The sequence below is a fragment of the Mixophyes fleayi genome, chromosome 1, assembly GCF_038048845.1.
Source record: "Mixophyes fleayi isolate aMixFle1 chromosome 1, aMixFle1.hap1, whole genome shotgun sequence".
Classification (NCBI taxonomy): Eukaryota; Metazoa; Chordata; class Amphibia; order Anura; family Limnodynastidae; genus Mixophyes; species Mixophyes fleayi.
In genome coordinates, this window is record NC_134402.1 from 58993678 (window position 1) to 59019163 (window position 25486).

The 25486-nt window shown below is 40.4% G+C and overlaps 1 protein-coding gene across 4 annotated transcripts in view; it reads left to right on the top strand.

Moving 5' to 3' along the window:
* Window positions 1-25486, top strand: part of LIMCH1 (LIM and calponin homology domains 1) — a 195427-nt gene that overhangs the window by 81917 nt on the left and 88024 nt on the right. For all 4 annotated transcript variants that reach the window (XM_075195041.1, XM_075195032.1, XM_075195015.1 and 1 more), the window contains exon 3: window positions 9475-9544. In XM_075195041.1, coding sequence (XP_075051142.1) covers window positions 9475-9544 — 70 coding nt within the window. The remainder of the gene's footprint in view (window positions 1-9474; window positions 9545-25486) is intronic.

Sequence of the window (25486 nt, forward strand, 5' to 3'; positions counted from 1 at the left end):
TGTTGGACCGTGAATAAAGTACATATATTTTGTGACTTTATACTCTGTTCCACAAATTAAAAATAGGGGAAATTTTCTGGGTTTCTTTAACTGCATAAAAGAATCATGAAAGGGTTTTCCTGTTTTACCCGCAATAAAATAAACAATACAATATTCCAATATGGGATGTGGGCGTTGGCGTAAAAACCCTCCAGTCATTAAGTGGTTACATTAAAGTCTCCGCATAAAGGTCGACTTCTTGCTGACAGTTTGCAGTTATTGGTCCAGTTTTCTTTTGCACTTTCTGTTGTTAACGCTCCTACTGTATTGGCTTTTTAATCTCAGTCTTACAAATGTAACTCCATTAAGATAAGATTGTGAAAGCTGCTCACCAAGTGTGAGTTAGACTGCCCATATCAGGGTCTCATCTCTGATCTGGATCAGACACGTTGAGATAAATATAGTGTACAGTCTCTCTGGTCCTCTCTGACGTCATGCTATAAATTTCAAGATGACAGACAGCCATTCCTTGTCCATTATTTTTATGCCTCATACCTATGTTTGTGGATGCCGAGAGGGGAGGGGATCTGGATGACACATGGAGAAAGTTTCCCTGGCAGCATGTGCCGGTTCAGTCCAGCCATATATTAGGATAGAACTTTAGACTGGAGCATTCTGCACACAGGGATGCAGTTGGATTAGGTCATCCTAAGATTTGTGAATGGAAAACAACTTTAAAGGCCAATTGCACCCATTCTGACAAACATTTCGACCTGGTTATCCAGGTGTGAATATACAGGTTTGCAGTTTGACTTCTCTGATATTGACGGTGATCTGACAGTAGGGGTAGCCATTTGTATACAGTATAGTTATGTCTCTGCTTGGAACAATTGCCAGTGATATTTGTAACCCGGTTACTCTGTCACATGTGCTTATTGGAACTTACAACTTGAAAAGTATTGCAGTTTTGTAGAGGATGGATTCTATTAGCAAAAATGTTAGAGGAACAGATTTTATCTAAATTTCAGAAAAGGTGATTTAGCCTTTAAATCCCTGGGGAGCTGGCCACCTGCATTAATAAGACTGCCTTAACTATACCACTTGGAATCTAAAAAAGGTGAACTTGCCAAGATAGTAACGGGATGTGATCTAACTATGTGAATGGAAGAGTCACATTCTCTTAATTTTGGGGAAGTAGAGAGCAGCAGAACGTAGGCTGCTTTATACCTCCCTCTTACTAATGCATAGAGTGGCGGCCCAAATTGTGGTGTATTGCAAAATTCACCAGGTTTTGTAGTAGTTACCAGAGATCTAGGGTCTGTGTTGTATCCTGCCAAATGAAAAGTTTGGCATAGCAGCGTTTTGTTCAAGGTCATCGGTTTCTTTTGATCATCTGCAGTGTGTGTGTATGTGTATGTGTGTTTTACTGTGCGCAGAGCACCTCTGGAACGGTCGTGGTGTATCTCCGCATAGAAGTGCGCAGGCAATGTTCAGGTGCAGTAGGAACAGGAAGATGGAATCAGAATGTCTGAGCTGCTTCTGTATGGATACAGAAACGCTAGCCAGGTTTTTTTTTCTATGGAGTGCGACATTTATTATCACATTACAGATCCCCAAATTAAAACTAGTTGGTTATAGGCACGACTTGCCAAAGCTAGGTACACTTTGCCATTATTGAGTCTTCTAAAAGTAAAGTTTTCAAAGCAATCGTGGCCTCAGCATAGCCGTAGAGGATCTCATCTGAGGACAACAGTACATAAGTGCAAAAGATCACTGTAATTACTGAAATTACACAGCATGCTTGACATTAAGTCATTAAGTTGACCTTTTATTGATCATTTCATACTGTATTTCCCCTATTGTAGGGGAATGAGTACACAGACTTGTGTGTGATTTTGTTTTCTGCAAACATACAACGTTCAGAGAGTTCAACTAATTATTTTAATATATGTATTAAAATACTGAAAAAAAAACTTTAAATTGGAATTCTCTGCATGCTGTCTAATGTTATGAATTCTTATAGCAGATTTTGGCTTCTAGCTGGGAGTTAAAGTTTAATAACAGCTGGACAGTCACAAGGATGTGTACATATGTGTGTGTGTGTGTGTGTGCTATACAGTATATTTGGGTGCAATTTGCTTTATATTTGTAATATATAGTTTTAATTTTTTTGTTTTTCATAGTCCTCTTTTTGTACAGTCCAACCATATACCCTTAACAAATAGTGGAAAGGTCCTAATCGCACAGTATTAATTTATTGCGTTAGAAGCCAGTACACTTGTTTTTACACTTAAATTCTTTTGCCCGGATACAGGATCTGTCTGTCTGCCAATAAATAGCTTACTGCTGCCCCTACATAGAGCTTTCTGTTAATATAACATTTGGAAAGAGTGATGTCATAGTTGGACAGATAAGTTTTAATCAGAAATGAACCCATACTAAACTAAGAACTACATATCCATATAAGACTAATAATATTAAAGTTTTACTCATAGTCTTTTATGTAGTATTTCAGTCAAAAGTTAGCATTTTTTAATTACTGTCCATTCTTCAAAGGCAATAAATGAGACTTGTTCATTGCGACCTGTCCATCTTTGTTATATGACTTGACCCTTTCTTTGCCATGGGGTCTTGCCAAGTTTGCATCTAAGGAGGCCCAAGGGTTTTCTGCTCGTCCAAGTGATGTCAGCTTAATGTAAAGAAAAGTCTGGATTTTGCCTCCAGTCCAGTAATGGATATATATATTCTTAGATATATGAATATGTTGAATGCATTATAACTAGTTTGTGAAAGTTCATGAAGTTCACATTGGACTGAAAGAGAATGGGACATTGGTCTATTGGGATTATTCCAACATTTGCAGTGTACTAGAGAATGGAACTGCATAGCTGAAGAGGATAGTTTGGGGCTATAACAAATAGATTAGCTATGGGCAACAGGCGCCCCCCCCCCCCTCCCCCGAGCGTTCACCTTTGTTTAAAATGCCTGCTGATATGTTATTACAGATAGGTGTCGCTTTCACTTTGATTATATGTATTGTGTTAATTTAAGGCTAATGTGCCCCACATTTGAAGGTTAGAGGGCCGCCCAGGAGTCCTCTGAAGCGTAATAGCTTGCCTATTACTGTCTTGGATCCTGTGCAAAATTATCTCCTATATGTGTCTGTGTGAGGTTTGCTGCAATAAGCCAATAGCATGCCGATCGCTACGCAAGAAAAAATGATTTGCAAATTATTGCAATAAACACAAAATGGAAAAAAATTGGATATTTTGTTGCTTTGTGTATTGCAGTTGGGTTTGCTAACAGTTGGGCTGTGAATGTGTTGCTCCGGCTACAGATTGCTCTAGCTGTGTAAATGTACAAATAGTCTGATTAGCTACAGTGCGCTTGTTGGGAGGCATGATCGTAGTTTGCAAAATAAAATACATCTTTTGCAGTTATGTCATTCAGTAGATACCATACCTATAAGGCAGTGGAGCTAATCAGTGATAGGGTAAGTAGCACTTGTGACCACAAACCTGTTGCTGATAATGGCATCTGTGAAGGACACATCTAAAGGTACGGCGTTTCTCCCTATTCATTTTGTACTGAGCTGTTGTATAAGTGACTCCACTGACTACTGATTTATTATAGTTCAGCCCATCCCAAATGCACTTACAAACAGAGTGGATACAGTGCACACTTACACCCAGTAAAATGCTCTTAAACTTTGTTTTTATCTAGACTTATTCAGTTTCTACAAGAATAATCAAAATCTGTCACTGTTATGCTGTGCATTATGTTTCACCAAATGTTACCTTGTGGTGTTAATTTTTCTACATATATCTTTCTGATAACCAGCGTAATATCCAGCATTGTGTGTATATATTTTCTACAGGAGCTAATAAGCTGCTGTTTAATGTTCTGCTCCATGATACAGAGCACATAACATTGTGGGATAATTCACTTGTCATTTTAAGTCTGGCAAGGTGTCTTTATACGCAGGTCACTTGGCAAACGGTCATTAAACAAAAACAGTGATGTGTCCAGAGACCCATTTATAAAGTGTTACAGTTGCAATTTCCTTCCTTCCTTACTGGCTGGAATGATTTTGAGCACATTGGAGTCGCAGTACTTTATATGGTTCTGTCTCCTCAGCCCTGATTCCAATTAGAAAGAATGTCCAAGAAAGGCAAAGCTTATTGACCCTGTCCTATCAATCTATTTGTTATTTTAGTTTCAAAATGCAGGACAAGTTATCAGGGTTACTTAATGGGCATATTACTGAGAGGAGGATTGGGAGAATGCTCCCAGCAGAGTTGGATGCTGCAGACAGCGATGGGGCTATGACTGCTGCCAGATCCAGCTGCTTTTTCTAGTTCCTAACAATTAGGGAGGAATCTCAGCTCGTACTTAATTCCCTTCCAAAAGGAAAATTCCCACCACACCTTAACAACAAAAACCGTGTAAACACTGTATACTATATAAATTAACTGATGTCTAGTGTGTACCATAATGTGTTCTAAGCAAACTGGGTTTCCAAGTGTTGTAGAACTACAAGTCCCTGGCAGGGGATGCTTAGACTTGTTTGCTCTCCAGTTGTTGTGGAGCTACAAATTGCCAAAACCAAATCTATAATTCTACTATTCTATATTTTCTGGATAGAATCCGTGGACACTATTGTAAATTGCATAACTGTTATATAGTCTATGTATTATAACCTAATATATATATACGCAACTCTAGTGGTCTGTTCTCTGTTAGTGAGGAAGTGGTCAATCCCTTGGTGGGATTATCCGGACACACTGTCCACAGAATCTTGGTGTTTTCAAGGCTGTTACAATAAACCGATAAATAGGTTCTATCTGTATATGACCAGGGATACTTTGGTATATATATTATACAGACAGATAAAAGTATCAAGTCCCTTAGTTAAAGCTTCAGTGTCATGAAGGCTGTGGGTCTCTTGCTGTATACACCTGATTTTTAGGTTGATGTCCAAGTCCTGGGAATTCAGTATCAAACTAGGAACCCGCCAATTGGTCCAGACTATTAATCAGCTGTGTGCAGCGTTTAAACTGAACTCTGTGTGCATAACGCAGAAGTTTTGAGGACTTCTTTGGTATTTCAGGTAAGTCCTGTGTGTTCCCGCAGGGCACGTGGGGAATCTCAGGGAAAAATCCAGGAAGCCCTAAATAAACGTTCCCTTGCTTATACTGCTATGTCCATTTTATATTGGATAAATAGGTTTTAGGGGGACACCTGTTGGTGTCTGCTGTAACTATAAATTAAACCTGCAACCAACATTTTTCTCAGTAAATATATATTTAATGTGGCTATTGTAGTGAAATTTACACCAAATGTCAGCAACAACCCTTGCAACCCACACATACAAAGAAATCAAACCATAGATTTCCATAAATTAAGTTTTGTGTAATAATGTGAAATGACACAGGGAAAAAAATATTGAACAAGCTTCCTGAAATCTATTTAATACTTTGTACAAAAGCCTTTGTTGGTAATGACAGCTTCAAGACGCCTCCTGTATGGAGACACTAGTCGCATGTATTGCTCAGGTGTGATTTTTGCCCCGTTCTTCAATGCAAATAGTCTTCAAATCTTGATGGTTCCGTGGGCTTCTTCTATAAACTCTGATCTTTAGTTCTTTCCATAGATTTTCAATTTTATTCAAGTCAGCTGATTTTCTGGGCTATTCTAGCAGCTTTATTTTCTTTCTCTGAAACCAATTGAGAGTGTCCTTGGCTGTGTGTTTGGGATCATTGTTTTGCTGGAATGTCCGCCCTCATTTCATCTTCAGCATCCTGGTAGATGGCAGCAGATTTTTATCAAGAATGTCTTGGTACGTTTTTCATTCATCCTTCCTTCAGTTATATGCAGTATGCCAGTACCGTGTGCAGAAAAACAGCCCCACACCATGTTCCCACATCCAAACTTCACTGTTGGTATTGTGTTTCTGGGGTGATGTGCAGTGCCATTTCTCCTACAAACATGGTGTGTATTATGGCATCCAAAGAGTTCAATTTTGTTCTCATATTACCACACTATATTCTCCCAGTATTTCACAGGCTTGTCCAAATGTTGTGCAGCAAACTTTAAACGAACTTCAACATGTTTTTTCTTCAGCAAAGGAGCCTTGCGCGGTGAGCGTGCATACAGGCCATGGGGGTTGAGTGCATTACTTATTGTTTTCTTTGAAACAATTGTACCTGCTAATTCCATGTCTATCTGAAGCTCCTCACAAGTGGTCCTTGGACATCTCTTCTGATAAGTTTTTTCACTTTGTCAGAAATCTTGCGAGGTGCACCTGGTCGTGGCTGCTTTATGGTGAAATGATGTTCTTTCCACTTCCGGATAATGGCCCCAACAGTGCTCACTGGAACATTCAGCAGTTGAGATCCTTCTGTAACCAATGCCATCAGTATGTTTTGCAATAATAAGGTAGCGAAGGTCTGGATAGAGCTCTTTGCTTTTACCCATCATGAGATGTTTCTTGTGTGACACCTTCGTAATGAGACACCTTTTTAAAGGCCATCAGTAGTGGCTGCACCAGCTGGCAGGATTGCTTTCTAATTACTGATAGATTTCAGCTGGTGTCTTGGCTTTCCATGACTTTTTGCACCTCCCTTTCTTCATGTGTTAAATACTTTTTTTTCTCTGTGACTTTTCACATTATTACACAAAACTTACATTATGGAAATCTATGGTTTGATTTCTTTGCATGTGTGGATTTCAAGGGTTGCTGCTGAGATCTAGTGTCAATTTCATTACAATAGCCACATTAAATATATATTTAATGAGAAAAGTGTTGATGTGGTCAATACTTATTTCACCCGCTGTATTACTACCAAGATGGTTACATAAAAAGCCACTGTCCTTCTGCTGAGAACTGGAGTAACAAATGAAGCAGAGTGTTTTGACCAGTTCATTTGAGTTCACTATTTAACCAGACAGACAGAATCCTCATTGCGTGCTGAAAATAACTTTCTCTTTTACAAAAGCTACAAAGAAGAAAAAATCCCTTCCAAGCCTGGTGAAAGCTTCACAACTGAATGTAAGGCCCAATGAATAAGTTTATATTTATTTAGTACTGATCAGTTCATTAATAATTGCTTTGCTAGCCAAATCTATTGTCCCTTTAAGGCCATCGGGGTATAGTGTCCTTTAAATAAAAAATCCCAAACGCTTCTCCTATGCATAAATTGCTACACATATATAAACCCCATTGGTAGCTAGTGATTTGGAGACTATAATCAATCTCCCCAATTAAATTTAAGATCAAGCTTTTGCTTTGAAATTTGTCACCCAATGTAAAAGAACCATGTTCACATTTGTAATGTTGTGCTGTTAAAATGGCCTGGTGGTTTAATACATAGCCATCCATGCTTCAAGATCAGACTACTTTTACTTATTAAAAAAAAAAACTAGATGCCAACAAAGTTTAGTCTTATTGAAACAATAAGTTGTTCATGTAGAGTATCAAAGGTTTTCAATCCTGTCTTAAAATCCCAGTGTTTTTTTATTAATATTTGTAATTTTCCCAGCGTTCTATTAAACTTTGATATGAATGATAGTGAAATTGGGGACCTGTGTGTATTACCATCTACCCCATGGGGTGAAGGAGACAGAATTGGTGACATCGCTTGTGTGCCCAATGATGTCACAGGACAGAAACAGAAATAGAGCGCCCGGGGGTGAGGGGAGGCTGTAAAAGAGCCGCAATCTCCTCCATCCTGACTTCTATAGAAATAGGGGTGCCCTAATTTCAAAGAAGGGTGTCGCCTATTTCAAGCAATGGTGTACCCTCTAATAGATATAAAATCACACATTATGTAAACACTGCACTACAGAAAATAAGAAAGAGCCTAGGTATGGGAGTAGTTCCAAAAGACCCTCTTTTACCCCCATCATGTTTAACTTTTTTTTTTTTTTTTGGTAGAGGCAATTTCCCTATTTCAAGTAATAGAAACATACACTACATAAAAACACCCCCTTGGTATTCCAGTCTTGGGTTTTATCTAAACCAGTGCGATCTTCTAAAGTCTGATAAAAAAACAAAAAACGTTTGATTTGTGTGGGTACAACACAGAAAAATAGCTAATATTGATGCCAGGGTAAGATCAGTCCAAAGTATGCCAACCTAGGCTCCCAAATATGGTGGTGATTATTCTCACATCTAAACCTCCTTAAGTTTTCCTGTGTCCTTATTAGAAATGTGACCATTTGACTTCTGGATAATGCAAGAAAAACGATCAAGTTTTGCTTAAGAATTGGGACATCCATGAATGTGAAATAACACTGTCTTGGTTTATTACATGACCAGGGGCAAACGCAGGATTTGAGGAGGGGGTTTCAGCGCCATGATACAAGTGTAGGGGCGTGGCTACAAACACACACTGTGTCAAACACAGATATGTAAACTGTCCCATACACAGACAAGCACAGACACACACACACACACAGGATCAAACACACAGACTCACACACACAATCTTACCTTCTGCTGCTGCCTCCTGCATAACACCCATGCTGGCCCCGTGGGAGGAAGGGGCGGAGCCAAACTGCCGGCAGAGAGCTGTGCTCACACAGCAGGGGACTGACTGGGAGAGGATTGCAATCAGTAGTGTCTGGTCCCGGGAGAAGGGCCAGCCACTGTAAGCATACAACACCCCAGGTAGGACAGGGGTTTCTGGGGACTAGGAAACCCCCCTGGGTGCGCCCCTGATGACAACTTGCGTTGACAGATTGAGCAGTGGCTGAGCTGCTTGAGATGGTGATTATTGTATTGTTAGTGGAGAAGTTTGCTAACAGGAGGAGGCGTTTAGTGTTTCATGATTGGTCAGTGACTCACAATCCCTCTTAGGGCACTGATCATATAATGGAATGAAGAGACTTGTTGAGACCCTGGTTCAAATCCAGTCGTCGACTCCTTGGGCGGGACAATTGGCCGCAGTGTCTTTCTGCACACAATAACCTGCAGTTATGGTACAGAATTTTTTGCAAATTTTTATCGCACCTCTCTGAGGTATGAGCAAAGATTTTAACCATAAATCTCCCCAATTGAGTTGCGTCAGCCCGTTGTAACTTTTGACATTGTATGTAATTGTGTAATGTACCTCCCTGCAAGCCGATACACAGAGGTCAAACAGACTTCAAACATCTCAAATCGTGTGCGAATGTTTGAAGATGCTTTTTCATTTCGGAACTTGCACGCTAAGCAGACCTCATGTAAAAGTTTATATATGGAACAATATTTGCATTTCCTATTTTGATATCAATTCCTACAAAAATGTGTTTTTACTGGAATGTATTTAATCTACCACTTTCTTTTTACATCGTGTCCTATGGAATCTAAGTTTGAAAGCCTGCCACTTATGTACAGACATAAGCAGTACGGTGCATTTATTTTCATTGGTAATGCACATTAAAAAGGTAAAATTTAAAAACACTTCTGTACATAATTTGTGATTAATCTTACTTTTGCTTTCTTCTTTGCAGGTTGTTAAATGCAATTAAACCAGGACTTATAAAGAAAATCAACAGGCTGCCGACACCCATTGCGGGCTTGGTAGGTACAATTGCATGTGATTCGTTATCATCTTTTTGTGCAGATATGTTTGGTTTCCCTACTGGTGATACCGATGTGATATGTCCAATTCATGCCTAAATCAAGTGCATTTTCATCTTTTTTTTTTTTTTTTTATATATTAAATTGGGTGACCCTTTAAAACCAAACGGAACCTTTATCCACTTAGGATACAGTAACATTACTTGCATGTAGCAGGATCCAGGACATCTCCTGTTTACTTAACTTAAAATGATCTCTTTAGCAGTAATGTTTTAGATATAAAATCCTGCATCAGTGTTTATAGTACAAAACACATTTTGTATAAAACAAATTAGATTTCTAATAGTTTATTTCACCCAAACCATGGCAACATTAGTCATCCAGCTCACATAAGGTTTGGAACTACTTCTTTATAATAAATTCAGATATATTGAAGCCCACAGTCTAGGAATGGTAACAAAAATCAGTGTGGTTCTCACAGCGATACCTTATTGTCACATATTTAAATGACTGTAATCTGCTCTTAATGTAAAATCGCCTCCATCTCCGGTGCTATATATAGCATGAATTGAAAGACTTTGTGACATAGGTCTTTGTGTTCAGCCTGTCTGATCAGATCCATTCAATATTATCTGACCTCTCTGCTAGTTGTCATTATGCTATTACACAATTGCCATTAATTATCTGATAAAGTAAGCAGCTCAGCAGGAGGCTTCCTAGCTGTTCTTTTGTAGAACACACATTTCAGGCCTATAAATCACTGTTTGTACCTGGTCTGATTACATTATTTAGTGTTATTTTCCTTGTAGAGCATGACTAGACAAATATAATGAATTTTATCAGGCTGTTTTAAAAAGAACAGATAGTGTTGAAGCAACTGTTGCATTCATCTTGTCTGCTACACTGTCCTTCATGTGACCATTTTGCTAGAACACTCTGGGTTTTCACAATGTCATAAAATAGAACACGAGGTGAGGATTGCTGAATATCTTCAAGGAAGCATCATCAATGTTCATGGCTTGTCATATGATTGATGTTGGTGGCTGCTATGTTCACTTTTATATCATTTATACATGTAAGAACAGATAGTGAAGCAGAATTTACACCTGTAGCTAAATCCATTGATTTTAGAGAACAGGGTTCTCTGTGCTCTGGTTCCTGTGTCTTCCCCCTCCTGTCCTTGTTTAGACTTTTTTTTTTTTTTTTTTTAAAAAGGACCTTGTGCTGTATGTTCTTTCTATTATTGTATCATTACACTTATTGATACTGTTACATGTGTCTGTTAGGAAATAAAGTGCATGTGTTGTGGTGTAAATTAAGCTGTAAATGTTCGAAGCAGGTAGCCACACATACAGCAGAAGTGGTAACATCTGCTTTATCCTGATTAGTCTTGAATTCTCGGAGGGTAAAAACTGTCAATGGTCAGGGCCGAAACTAGGGCTCTGCGACAGGGGGCGACCGCCCAGGGCGCAACACTGAAGGGAGGCGCAGTTTAGTAATATTTTAGGTTCATTTGGTTAAAATTTGAATGCTAGGGGGGCCGCATTTGTCTTTCTCGCCCCAGGCACTAGAATTCTAAGTTACGGCTCTGTCAATGGTTGATAACTATTGGCAGGTCTTTATGGTCATCAGCCAATCAAGAAATAACAAGATCCCCAAAAGTTGGGATCTGTGCAATTTGGTCCTTTTACATATTGGGGCAGACTCAATTGTCTGCGGTGTTCCCAAGAACATCCCGGACGCGCATTTTTACAGACATTACGGTAATAAATAAAGCGGATGTTTGCTCGGACCTCTATCGAGGGCGAGCAGAAATCCGCATTACTTCAGTAAAAGAATATCAGCGCGAGGTGTTTCGGGGCATTTCAGAGGCACATCGGGTGGGTATTTAGGGAATTGAATCTGCCCCATTGTGTCACCTCAGTGTACACCTGGGTTTCCTAGCCTGTGGCATTCCCTGGGTTACAGATCTAGCTATAGTACAGCATGTTACATTTAATTCAAAATAACTTTGCTGCAATAGCATAAATTATAATGTACAATAAAATCAAGGAACTTGTAAAACCTTGAGCGTTCTTTGTTAATATTTATAAACATTAGGGGGGGGGCGGCATGGGAAATGTTTTACCTTACAAACAGCGTGCCGAAAAATAGGAGAATCAGAATATGTTGGAAAACTTGAATGTTTCAAAATAGTGATTGCTATATATAGAATTAAAGAATATAGAAAATAATTATTTCTCATTATTAAGAAGATTATGGCACTTGTTTTATTGATATTAATATCCTTCTATACATTGGCACATTGATGTTCAATTATGATCAGTGTTCGTTGCAATTTTAACCGTTTTGGTATCAATGGCTGACTGGAGATTACTCCCCACTTAGTTTTTTGTAACTAAGGTTAACAGTGTTTAATGAGGAGTTGGCCTGGACAGTACATGTGGCTGCATGGTGCACTGGATAGTGAGTCTTCAGTGCAGCGTGTATCCTGACATAAACATTTTGACAGTACAGCTGTCTACTGCTTTGCTCTATACTTGGAAGTTCTTTGACAATCCTGTGGTATTTATACAGTAGCAATGCTGATAAAATGACTGCAAGCACCAGGTCTCCCTCATTACATGAAAGGTTCTGTGTTAGTTTGTAACATTCAAATTTTAAATATGGTACAAACATTCTTATAAAAATTGCGTAGAACTGTCTTAGACCGCATGGGATAAACTTTTAAGCCCACGGAACATGGGAGGTGTCTTGCATGAAAATGTCCCTAATGGGTGATGGGCATTGAACAGTAGACAAGGGATTCCAGCTACGGTGGAGAGGGACTGTAAGTAGCAGTTGGGCAGGGATTTTGTACACGGGCTGGGGGCCAAGTGCCACCCCTCTCCCCCCAGGCCAGTTTCATAGTGGACTACCTTGGGCTGGATCACTGGACTACCTGCAATTGTTTTCCTTATAAAATGTTCCTAATGGGCTGCTGAGAAGAGTCTCTACCTCCAAAGGGGCTGAAATTTGCCAGCCAGCCCCTCTTTGTACATATACACTGGGCATGCACACTTAACCTTTATAACAGAGAGTAAATTATTACTAATTTTGTTTTTTGAAGTATTGATTACAGGCACTGACATTGTGTAAAACATAACTCAAACCAAAACTAAAGAATAATTTTGGATGGAGTTGGAGTTAAGTTAAAAAAACAACAAGTTTTTATTAACTTGGTTACAGAGTGCTCCAGATCCGCCAGAAACTCGTAATGGCTGTAATGGCCCCTCTCCTCGTACTGCTCTGTATGGTGCATCTAAGGTTAGTAGGACTTTGGGTTGGTTTTTTTGTTTAACTCCTTGAGTTAAATAAAAACATATAGCAGACATGCATTGTTAATAATGGTGACTTTTCTAGTCAAGAATATAGTTACATGCTCCCAATTAGTAGGGGTGTATTTCTGCACTAAATAAGGACACTGTATTAAAAACACATACCACTGAATTGTGAAGAGACGTGCAAACTGTTATATTATCCCCATATACTTATATATGTATTTACTGTATTTTCAATGTGTAAAAAGTATTTTGATCTGTTTTAAATATATTTTAATTTGCATTTGTGCAGGTCCATTTGCGTAATTTACTTAAATTGAACATATCTATCCTCCTTTTTAAGCATGCACTACTCTCTCCAATTCTAAAGAAACTCTCCATGCTTTGACATGGGTGATCCCCCTCAGCTCCTACCCCTCACTTAATCGGCCTTTGTTGACCACTTCCTACGTATTGAACTGCTCGTTTAGTGTTTCTACCTCTGGAACATGCTCTTTTCCACTCACAATATCAGTTGGGGTCCCACAAGTCTCTGTTCTGGCTCTTTTCTCATTGTACACCTCTTCTCTTGGGGCACTAATTCGCTCATTCGACCTCCAGTACCACCTCTATGCTGACTACATCCAAATCTATATCTCTTCCCCTGACCTTTCCATGTCTGTACGATCTCCACATGGATGTCCCAATGCTACCTAAAGCTCAATATTTTCAAAACAGACCGGATTATTATCTTCCCTCCAGCCATAATTACCTCCCTTCCAATCTCCCTCACCGTCAATAACCCCACAATTTCCTCAGTCTCTCAAACCCGCTGCCTTGAAACCAGACTTGCTCCTGTTTCAGCTGTGCCCTCTCCCACTTAGAATGTAAGCTCTCTAATAAGCAGGGTCCTCCATACCCTTTATTTTCATGTCTGCGTTTATTTTGTATACTTTGTCTTTTCACTACTGTAAGGTGCTGCGGAGCACTGTGGTGCCTTACAAATAAAGTCTAATAATAATATTTTTTTGTATCATCGTTTATATAGCTCCAGTTATATTGCACAGTGCTGTACATACAAACAAAAATACCTTGGTGCTAAAGATATGGCGGTGAACTGTTGATACCAATGTATGAGGTCTGCAGCCTCAAAAAATATATATAAAAAAAAGCACAAAAAAGTTTACAATGGTATAACAATCACAATGAACTGGTGAAACACTGCGGAATTTCAACAAATATAATTTATTAACATATGAATATAAATATAAAACATAACCAGTGGTAGCGCCACTTGATATCAAACAAATTGACTGCAATAGCTGGTCATTAAAACATCAAATATATAGGTGCACCTATAAAGACATGTTTATATATTGGCCAAGAGTCAATAATAGAACGGCAGAATCAAAGTCTCATAAGCCATGTTTCATATCAAAGTACTCTTCCATTATCAAGGTTGTTTTAGAATTCTTTTGGAAAATGTATCTGTTTATAAATGACAATGATACAAGTAAATACAATGGGGCTAAGCCTGGGTACACAGTACAATTTTTTTTTAGCGGATTATCGGGCCTATCACATGATCAACGACTGTTCGGCCCGATATCGCATTAGTGAGCGTGCTCCAACGATAAATGATTGTCGTTCCAAAGCACATTGTATCATTTGATTTGTACACTGGACAAAAAAATCTCGTTCAACAATGGACTGATGTCGTTCCAATTCTGCAGTGTGTATGCACGCACGACCGGCACAATGTCCATAGGTCTCTATAGAGTGTGCAGAGTCAGGATCTTTTTAGCCGATGTTTATGACAGATGAAGTGCACAGATTGGAAGTTAATTTGTGTAAAACGTATATAGTGTGTACACATGAATCGGCATACTGATCAGGATTGGTAAAATCATTAACGATATCGCATTGAGTGAAATTTTCTGTGGTGAGTAACCAGCCTAACACTGCTGGGTGTAAAATTCTCTCTACTGGCCTGCTGAAAAATGAAGTATGATTTATATACATCGAGCAGGCCTTCTGTTCTATGTATGTTTTCCCAGCACACAAACACTGTTATGGGTGTGATTTCAAGCTCAAAGCTATTTAAAACTGTGAAATTTTATTTATTTTCCCATGACACACAAATTATTGTATGTAAAAAGCCAGACGCTTGAGTAAACAAAATAAATGCTAACCATTTGTTAGCAGGAAGACAGTGGTGCAATCCTTGAAAATATTTTTTTACTGACTTCTTTCATTTCTACCGCGTTTTCCTATTTTAAAGTTTGTTCAGAACTGAAATGGATATGACATTTACAAGTAAATGGGACCCAAGGATGTTATCACAAAATTACTTTTTATACTTCTCTGTGGATTATTGTGGTCACCAGAGATGGCCTGTTTTACTTTTTTTTTTTTTTTTTTCTTCCCTAAGAGTTTGCCATCCCTGTAGAACTGGGTTTCCCAAACCCAGTCCTCAGGGATCCCTAACAGTGCAGGTTTTCCAGGTGACAAGTGAAATAATTAGTACAACCTGTGGATGTGTTACAATGTGTCAGTCAGTAATGAGTACACCTGTGCTCCAGCAAAGCGATATCGAAAACATGCACTGTTAGGGGGCCCTGAGGACCTGGTTTGGGTGACACTGCTGTAGAAGGTAAAGGTGGAGGCTTTGGTTGGGATAGCTCAGTCGGGGTCTACATGAGGGAGGGGGGAGGAGGTTCTGGGTACATGGGTTTGGTTGTCCATTTCCTTACATATACTGTCCATATTAAGGGCCTGATTAAGGGTTCACGCTGCCTTAGGCTAATGCGCTCACAGTGCCCCCTTATTGACCATGTCAGTCTAATACGCTGTAGGTAAAAACAAACTTTCACACATCCCCATCAATATTTATGTTCCTGTGTTTTTAGAAACCCGAAATGTAGCGCCAGAGTATTGCATGGCATCATAGGGTGTAAATGCCATCTCTGGCTCCAACAGATACAGAACTGTGGGTATGATTGCTGAAACGTGTTTTTCTTCTTTTTTTTTTTTTTTTTTTATATAGTACACTGGATGCTGATTTGTACCATAGAGCATGTAAAGCTGTAATATAATGCTCCATACTATAATGTGACAATGTGACAGCAACAGGGATAGTTTCCTTCATTAAAGTGTTTTCAATACTTCCTTGGCTGCTATGTAAGACTTTGATACATGTTTTATTTGAAGTTTATGGTAAACAGGAATACATTTGTGTCCTGCTGTGTCAGACAATGTGAAATCTTGTGATTTAAGGAAAAGAACTATGAAGATCAGATGATTCCCCCTGTTTGAGATGTGTGAGTGGGAACAGAGAACAATAGGTCCTGTGGGCTTATCCCACTCTCGTGTACTACACGAAGGAAAGCTTTTATACCAGGTGCCTGAGCAGAAGAAATACATTTATAGCACATACATTGCATAGTAATCATGCACAGTGGGGGGAGATATTTTAGTTTTCACCCCTAGTATGAAAATGTGTACGTGTGTGTATATATTATAATGTGTGTGTATAATATATACATATAGCATGGTGCTGCTATTTCTATGCCACCAATTATGCAATCACTCTAATGCAACTAATCATAGTCCCACTTTGCGTTTTACATCTTTTGTGATTTTCTCTTCTGTGAGAGGGAACAAATACATTTTGGCAATAAACCATTGCCTAATGCTGGTTAATTTCTTCACTTTGACCAGCAATAATACCATGTGTAGTTTTGTCATACCCGATCAAATACAATCCAGTTGTGGAGAATGGTGGAAAAAGAAGTAACATTTTGCTGCTCTTGTGGGGGCATGAGTCATTAAGGGACGTAAACGGGGATTTTTGTGTACACAATCTGCAACATCACTTTGCGCATGCCCAGAACCGGACCATACACTCAGGGGCGTAGGAACGAAAATTTTCATGGGGAGGGATGGCCAAGGAATACTATAGGGCTTGGAGCCCCTTTTTCTTGCATTTGGTATCTCAGTGACTGCAGTTATACAAAGAATTCCAATCCTATGTTCATTTTTGTCAGTGTTTCAGGGGTTGGCTAAAACTTTATACATTATTAAAGAGATATTATTAATATTTACTATCAATTAGTACAATAGCTGTTAAACAGATAGATCAATGCAATGATTCATCGCCATTCAGAGATGGCAAAAAAAAAGAATAGGTATTTTGTGTTAAATAGGCTCCCCTGTGCAAAAGCTTTCTTACCTCCTGTAATGGTTACCTCCAACGATAGCAGTATTCTACCCAGAGGTAACCCTCTGAAGGAAAAGCCCATGCGATTTATTAAAGGAAAATTGTTCTTACCCGCCGGCCTCTGGTTCCAATTCTCAGGTTCAGTTATGTGGTGCTGGATGAGGTTTCGCCTTTGTTCGTTTAGGTCGCTTCCGATCCAACAACGCTGCCTACCACATTCAGGAGAGGAGAAGAAAAGGTGTGAAGTGGAATACAAGGGGGTAGAAGGTGGGGTGCAATAGGACTGTGGGTTGTGGGGGCACATAGGAAAAAAGGGGAAACAAATGGGATGGGGGGACAAGGGAGAAATGCACACAACGAGGGAGAGAGAAAGGGACAGGCAGCCATAATGTAAGACAGAAACACACAAACAGTTTGGGCACTCATGGAGGAGGGGGGAACAGAGGCACTCATGGAGGAGGAGGGACAGAGGCACTCATGGAGGAGGGAGGGACAGAGGCACTCATGGAGGAGGGAGGGACAGAGGCACTCATGGAGGAGGGAGGGACAGAGGCACACATTGGAGGGAAAAATGGAGACCGGAAAAGGCAGGGTTGCAGTGCAGATGGGAGATCTAACTTGCTTGTATCAGGCACCTCTTTTACAGTGCACCACGAGAGAGGCACTCGCCAATAATGAGTCTGAAGGCAGGCACAGCCGGACGATAGATGTTGCGCTGCGGTACCTGTATAACGGAAAGTGCCTGTTCCCCCCCAGAGACCGGCAACAGAAGCTCAGAGCTCACGAAAACATCCATTGATGTCTGGATGTGACCTGGCGGTCGGTGTGCCAGTGAAAACGGCTCATGGCATGCAGGGGGTTGCTGACCCCTGGTGTAGAAGTTCATGTGGGTGCAAAACACAGTCTTTGCCCACCCAACAGATCATTGGGGGGGGGGCAACTGTTCCCTTTGACCCTGGTACCTACACCCTGCATACAGCACAGAACACAGCCACGTTCAATTCATCTTTGAGCATAAAGGACACTTACTACAGCCTACGTTTTCAGGGAGGGAACAGGTCAGGAATGGGTGCATCACGTCTGAGTCAATCTTTGGGCATCTCTAAGGTACTTGTTTATTAGCAGTATCTCTTACTCCAGTTACAGGTCTAGTCTAAGTGCCAATTACTATTGATGATAACTGTATTACATGTGTTTGCATTCAGGAACAACTGTAGAAAAAAATTCTGTACAGTAGACATTCATAACATACTATTAAATATATTTAATGGTGGAAAACCCCATAGAACACTTTTAATGTTTTATCAATAGTTTTTTTTTTTTCCTGTGCTTTTCTTATGTGATTTTATATTTCACATAGGTATTGGACCTACTCTGCAGTGTCTTTTCTAGTAGAGTGGGCAGACCTACACCCGTATTCATCGCCGCACGTATCTTCACATCTGCTCCTTGTTGAATTCTGGGGTGTACGTAGACCCGATTTTACATGTGTTTTAAAATGCACATTGTGCTCAGTATGTGTGCTTTAATGAATCAGGCCTGTTATGTTATTGTTCAGTCCAAGGCCAAAACACTTGGTTCAGTTTAGTCACAGATGTTTCAGTGGCCAACTTGTTTAACAATCTGGTTGTTTGCCTTTTATATCAAACAAATAACTGCACACAGGTGGTCTTAAGTGTTGAACATAACAATGTGTGTTATGACAAGACCACGATGTAGGATTTGCTTATGCTAGGTACACACTGAAGAATGTTCCGACTGACGTGTTGCCTCAAACGATTGAACCTACGACTGAAAGTCTGATCAGTCCGATTGTTGCATATACACACCGTCGCCTCTCCTCCTCTCTGATTACCTCGTCCCACTCCAGAATTCAAGACTTCTCCCGGGCAGCCCCCCTTCACTGGAATGACCTCCCTCGCTCCGTCCATCTCTCTCCCACTCTAAGCCCCTTCAAACGGGCACTAAAAACCCACCTGTTCCTCAAAGCCTACCATCCTTCCACCTAACCTGCTCTCCCCTTCCTCCTCTCGTCCCCTCTTCTCTCCTTTACATCAACTGGCCCCCGTTTGTTCCCCCTCCCTTAGGATGTAAGCTCATTTGAGCAGGGCCCTCTTCCCTCCTGTGTCCTTACCTACTCTTCTGCTCCGTCTTTACTGCATTAGCCTGCTTGGAGCTTCTGAAGTGTTGGTATATTTGTTTACTCCTCAGTAATGTTTTACCCTGTACTGTCTATTGTTTGTGCATTGTACAGCGCTGCGGAACTCTTGTGGCGCCTAACAAATAAAGGAGGATAATAATAATACACACTGACACGATTTACCTTCAGATATGTGCTCTTCATCTGGTCCTCTAGTCTTCAGAGAGTGACAGAACATTATTCATTAATTCATTATTGTCACACTGATTAAAACACCATGTTATAGTTATCCATATGTCATTTCGTTCACTTCTGTGACTCAAACGGAACATTCTGTCTCAGAACGAACAAATGAATTATTCCTTCTACAGCACTCTCTACATTTATTCACCGGGACATTCATCGCTAGCATCGGCTGAAAAGAGCCCGACTCTGTAAACTCTATGGAGATCGTGAGCATGAGCACATACAGACTGCATGATCGGTCACTGGTTGGTCGGAAAATATTAAACAGTACGACCAAACAAATGAGCCGTCATTCGACACTGTGGAATGACTTTCGACCATCGTGTCACTATACACACTAACCAGACTTTGGTCTTATGTCGGCTGATTTGGACGAAAATGCTTTAGTCTGTACCTAACCCTACAAAGCATTGTTAAAACCAACTTGTGTTGCTGATAAGAGGGCTAATTAGTAATTTTCAGAAAGACATACAGAATACATACCCTAATTAGGGACATTATGTGAATGTGATATTTGACTTGCAATGATGATACCACTAGCATAAAAATAATTTATGTAGGTGGAGGTCCTTGAATGATGGACAACTATCTCAGCTGCCATTGTCTGAAGGCAAAGTTCCTGCACTTGTCACAATTTGTGCCGTACTGCCTCAAGACAATGACCGCGATTAGTGAGTCTATCCAAATGCTTATTATGCCAAGAGGATTGGTAAGCGCCACAAATTTAGACCATAATCCTGTATTTGAATGTCAAATCTGGCTTTGTCTAGTTAACGGTGTTATAGAAATAAAGTAACTTTTTAAAATGATTTAGTATCCTATTCATGAATTTATATGGTCAAGAACTATTTTTGAGCTTTTATAATGCTGTATCCATCTCACCCCGACCACCTCTTGTTTTCATTGAATGGATTGAACTTATTAGGTGTTGCAATGTTATATAACTAAACTAGATGGCGAGGAGTTGAACGGTGCTAATTTCTAATAATCGCATGTGAGTTATACAATGTCCCAGAATAACTTTTGTAGTATTAATTAGTAGCGTGGCACTTAACAGCAGGGTTTCAGGAATTAGTTCAGTTACTTTCTAGAATACGTTTATGTACCAGCCAATGTTCTAGATAAAATATGTGGTATACTTGGTCTCTATCTGTCTTTATTCATTCCTCAGGCCCCTTTCTCTGTAGGCCTCGCACATGGTCAAAGCAGAGCGGCCCAGTGAATCATTGGTCTGCGGGATTGTGTGTACCGTCAAATATTTTGGTGCTCTATAAAATCAAAAAATATTAAAGGGAAACTAATCTTTTTGTTTATGTTCTGCAGTTATAGGGTCGGTCTCTGTAATGAAGTTTACAAAAATGCAGCATCTGGTAAAGTTTTTCCCCTCTGTTCTATTTAGGCTCTCCAATGACATTGTGTTATGTTCTCACAGGTGTACAGCCTTCCTTGGCTGATGGTGAACACAGCATTAATATTAGTGTACAATCTTTTGCTATAAGACCTCACTTCTAGTCCTTATGGTGCTAGACAGAGGAAACGCACTTCAAGCTGCATCCTTAGACCATCTGGTGTTTCCAATAACAAACACTGTAATGTTAATACATACCCGATGGACCTTGGACACAGCTTGTTGCAACTATTGTTAAACATAGCACAAGCTAATGTACCGGAGACCTATGATATTGGTCGGTGATTACGTTCAGCAGTTGAGGAAGAAACTTGCCCATATGTTTCATTTTTTTGGAGATCATTGGGGATTGAAACATCCAAGCTTGTGAACATCGGTTAATTGGCTTCTGATGAAAATGGAAGTGTGTGTTTTAGAGAAGTTAGACTGTAAGCCTCCAATGAGGCGCAGACTGCTGTAAATGATTAAATTTTCTTTGGAAAGTACTCTGTAATAGGGAGTTGCTATACAAAGTAACAAAAAATGAAGGAAGAAGCCATTTACACGCTAATAGAGATTGAATTTAACTAATAACAAATGGTAAATAAGTAACTATTTTATATTAATGACTCAACTTTTTAAAGCAGCAAAGCCACATAAGCTTTTTTTTTTTTTAAACTATTTAATATCTCCTTTTCAAAATCTCCCTGAAGGCTAGACCAGTATGACTGCCAGCATGTCATGTTATGCAATCGGTGGGAGTAGGAGTGGAAGGATTTTACAGTTCAGATTGAGCTCAGAGGGACATTTCAATGTGTCACTGCTCGCTACATCATGTGCTATGTGAATGTAGTTGCCATGGTAGTCACATGATAGGAAAAATGGTAATGATTAAGCTTCTTTTATAGCCTGCCACCGTAATGCATGTTAAATTAAGAGGTAATTGCTTTTAATAAAACTTTTTAAAGTAAAGTGGTGTTTAATTATGTGTTTCAATATGCATTGTAAATCCTACATGGTTTGATGGTAATTTACAATGTACACGGCTGGGAACTTTAAAAACCAGTTGGCACCGAGATCCTTTTCCCTATGAAACCTTCATTGGCAATATTTATATCCTATTAAGTGAAAGAGCTGTGTTTTAGGCACCTGGTTCATTTTAGCCTAATGAGCATTAAAACCATTTTTAAACAGAGGCTTTTGCAATTGTCAGTCAGTGTTAGACAGACAATAAGCTGCATTAACAGGAAGAGGAGTCTGAGTGACCCTGGGGTTTTTTTTTTGGTTTTTTTTTCTGATAAACTATACTTGCCAACTATGGCAAGTTGGCCCCCGGAAGATCCGGGGGAGGCGTGATTCGTGTCCTAAGCCCTGCCACTTAACTAATGAAATTGCCACGAACCGGGTTGTCCAGAAATTTGGGAGTCTCCCAGCAGTAGGCAGCTATATTATAAACCCTGAGCTATAACAGCGGGAAAAGCAAAACGCGAGTATTGGGATAATGCCTGCAGTTTAGTAAAGAGCCCAGTTAGTCTGCTCCATACCTGATGATAATAGAAGCAATAAGAGCACAATTTCTAAAACTGTGGTTTGCACTCTGTCTTTAATTAGACATGGCTGTGTAACTGTTTAATGTATATTGATTTTCTCCTTGTGATCCTCACATTGATTAACTTGCTGTCTACACACATCACAGTGCAGGGAGCTGTATAAAACAAGTCAATTTGCTTCTTTTAGCTCTGCTGTTCTTCAGTGCTTAAATCTGTGTATAATATATAGAGATATGTATGTATATAATATTTTTTTTTTTTAAGTATTTGTTGCTGTCTCTTTGAATAGAACAGGGCTTATTCCATGGCTGAGGAATGTTTTGGGAAAAGTTATTGCTCTATAAAGTGAAGCTGCATGTCAAAATGGAAATACTCCTTAGTAAAAGACATTAATTTGTGTCTTTAGAGGATGGTAAATATGTAATAAATACATATGCGCTGCTTCAGTCTCTCATGGCCAATATTGGTGTTAAATTAAGCAGTCTGCCAGGTGTAGTCCAACCCCTTTAAAATGTGGTTATATTTCAAGACCCACATCTGTATCTTGTGGTATGAAGTATGTGTTTAAGATATCGCTGCTGTTCTAGAAACCGGTTCTCTCTGTGACGAGTTCTGCAGCCGCTCTCCGAGACTGGGAGCCTGTACAAGCTTTAATATGGAAGATAAAAATTGGAGCAGATGTTTTCTATAAAATAACTTATTACTTCACATGAAGTGAGCACATGAAACAAAATAGTGCTTCATGTGATATTATAAATTCAAGCTGAGTGATGTACGATGTAATCTGTACTTTAGCAGACGGTGAAAAATGTTGTTTATGATGGTAGACCCCAACCTGAGGAATTCCTGATCTGGCCGGTGACTTCCTTGTTTGTAGAAACCTGACAGTGGAATATGCCAACACGGCCCTTGTACATAACAGCCGGACGTTGGAGACTGCCAAAAATGTGAATGTATTGGTTTTATTTTTCTTGTTCTAGAGAGGAAGGTGGTGGAGGGGGGTTGAAGTCTTATTAATGAGGAGGAAAGGGATTCTTGTGGTGTAGCTGCTAAAAGAAAAGCACTATTGATGATGAAAAAAAATCTGTAATTTCTTGTGTAATGTAATCCTGTGCATTGTAGCCTCTCAGACCTGACCAGACCACCCTCCTTGCTGCATGTTCATCACTGTTCTATCAAATAAGTGGTCCATAGAGCTTTAATCTGGACCTTTTTACTCATAGACGCGTACCAACCAGGGCCGGACTGGGACTAATAATCAGCCCTGGCATTTAAAGTACACAGGCCAGCCCCAGTCCCAGAATGAGAGAAACTGTGTGCCGCCGCTGCGCGGCGTGCCGAAAAGGGCGTAACCACATTGTGTTGTGGTGTGGCCAACATGGGGCATTGATACATACATTATAATAAAACATTACATTTATCATGCCCTCCCAACCCCATCATGCCATCCCCAGCCCACTGTATTTATCTATTCTTCTGGTGCTGCTGACATCCATACGGGTGGGAACTTCCTGTAGAGTGAGCAGGGAAGCGCTTTGTCTCACGAGATTACCAAATCTTGTGATACTTAGAGCTCCTTGGCTTGTTCTGTAGTCTGTGTCCTGTCCGGGAACTGAGAGCAGCTATCCGTTCCCTTCCCCAGAGCTGGATTAAGGCTCAGGGGGCCCGGGGAATTTAAGACAGCAGGGCCCCTATTATGTAACATGGTTATTTTTTTAGAAAAATACACAGGCAATACTGTGTGCACTACTGTTAGAAGCACACAGCTCTGCCTTCACAAGCTGTACGTTGTGAAGCGGGACATATCTCCCAACTGTCCTTGCAATCAAACCAAATCCTGACTAAGGGAGACAGTCACCCAAATTCAAGACTGCCCCACCAGATTCAGGACAGTTGGCAGACTGTCCTGTTCTCTCCTACCTGTCTTGGTCACTTTCACCACTTGTAGCAGCTGGTTTCTTTAGCTTAGTTCTTTCTTGTCTTGATCCTGGAATATTGGATGCCCTATTATGAAAAAAAAAATGGGGTACATGAAATTTAGAAGACTCCAATCAGCCCTGGTGTTAAAACAATAGCACTCACTTTTTATAATTAGACTTCCCTCCAGTCCCCACAATAATAATATTCACATTTAATAAGTAGACCTATTTCCCTCCAACCAGCCCCAACATTAAATTAACAATATACCCATTTACTCAAAACATATTTCCTTCCCTGCAAAAATTCCCAGCAATAAATTAAATGGCATTAAAGTTTAATAAATATAGCCATTTTCCACAACCATCCCCAGCAATAAATAATTAAAATTCACATTTAATAAATAGACCTCCTCCCCAAAATCAGCACCATATTCAATTGATAGACCTAAACCACCTCAGCATGAAATTAAAGGTCCAGACTCCACACAATGTACTGTTACACAATTGCCAGTCAGACACACAGCCCCCCCAATGAGACACAGCCAGCCCCCCCGTGACACACAGCCAGCACCCCTCCAGTGACACACAGCCAGCACCCCTCCAGTGACACACAGCCAGCACCCCCCCAGTGACACAAAGCCAGCAACACCCCCAGTGACACACAACCAGCACCCCCCCAGTGACACAGCCAGCACCACCCCCATTGACACAGCCAGCCCCTAGTAACACATAGCCCCCCTCCAGTGACAGCCAGCCCCTAGTAACACATAGCCCCCTCCAGTGACAGCCAGCCCCTAGTAACACACAGCCCCCTCCAGTGACAGCCAGCCCCTAGTAACACACAGCCCCCCTCCAGTGACAGCCAGCCCCTAGTAACACACAGCCCCCCTCTAGTGACAGCCAGCCCCTAGTAACACACAGCCCCCCTCCAGTGACAGCCAGCCCCTAGTAACACACAGCCCCCCTCCAGTGACAGCCAGCCCCTAGTAACACACAGCCCCCCTCCAGTGACAGCCAGCCCCTAGTAACACACAGCCCCCCTCCAGTGACTGCCAGCCCCTAGTAACACACAGCCCCCCTCCAGTGACAGCAAGCCCCTAGTAACACATAGCCCCCCTCCAGTGACTGCCAGCCCCTAGTAACACACAGCCCCCCTCCAGTGACAGCCAGCCCCTAGTAACA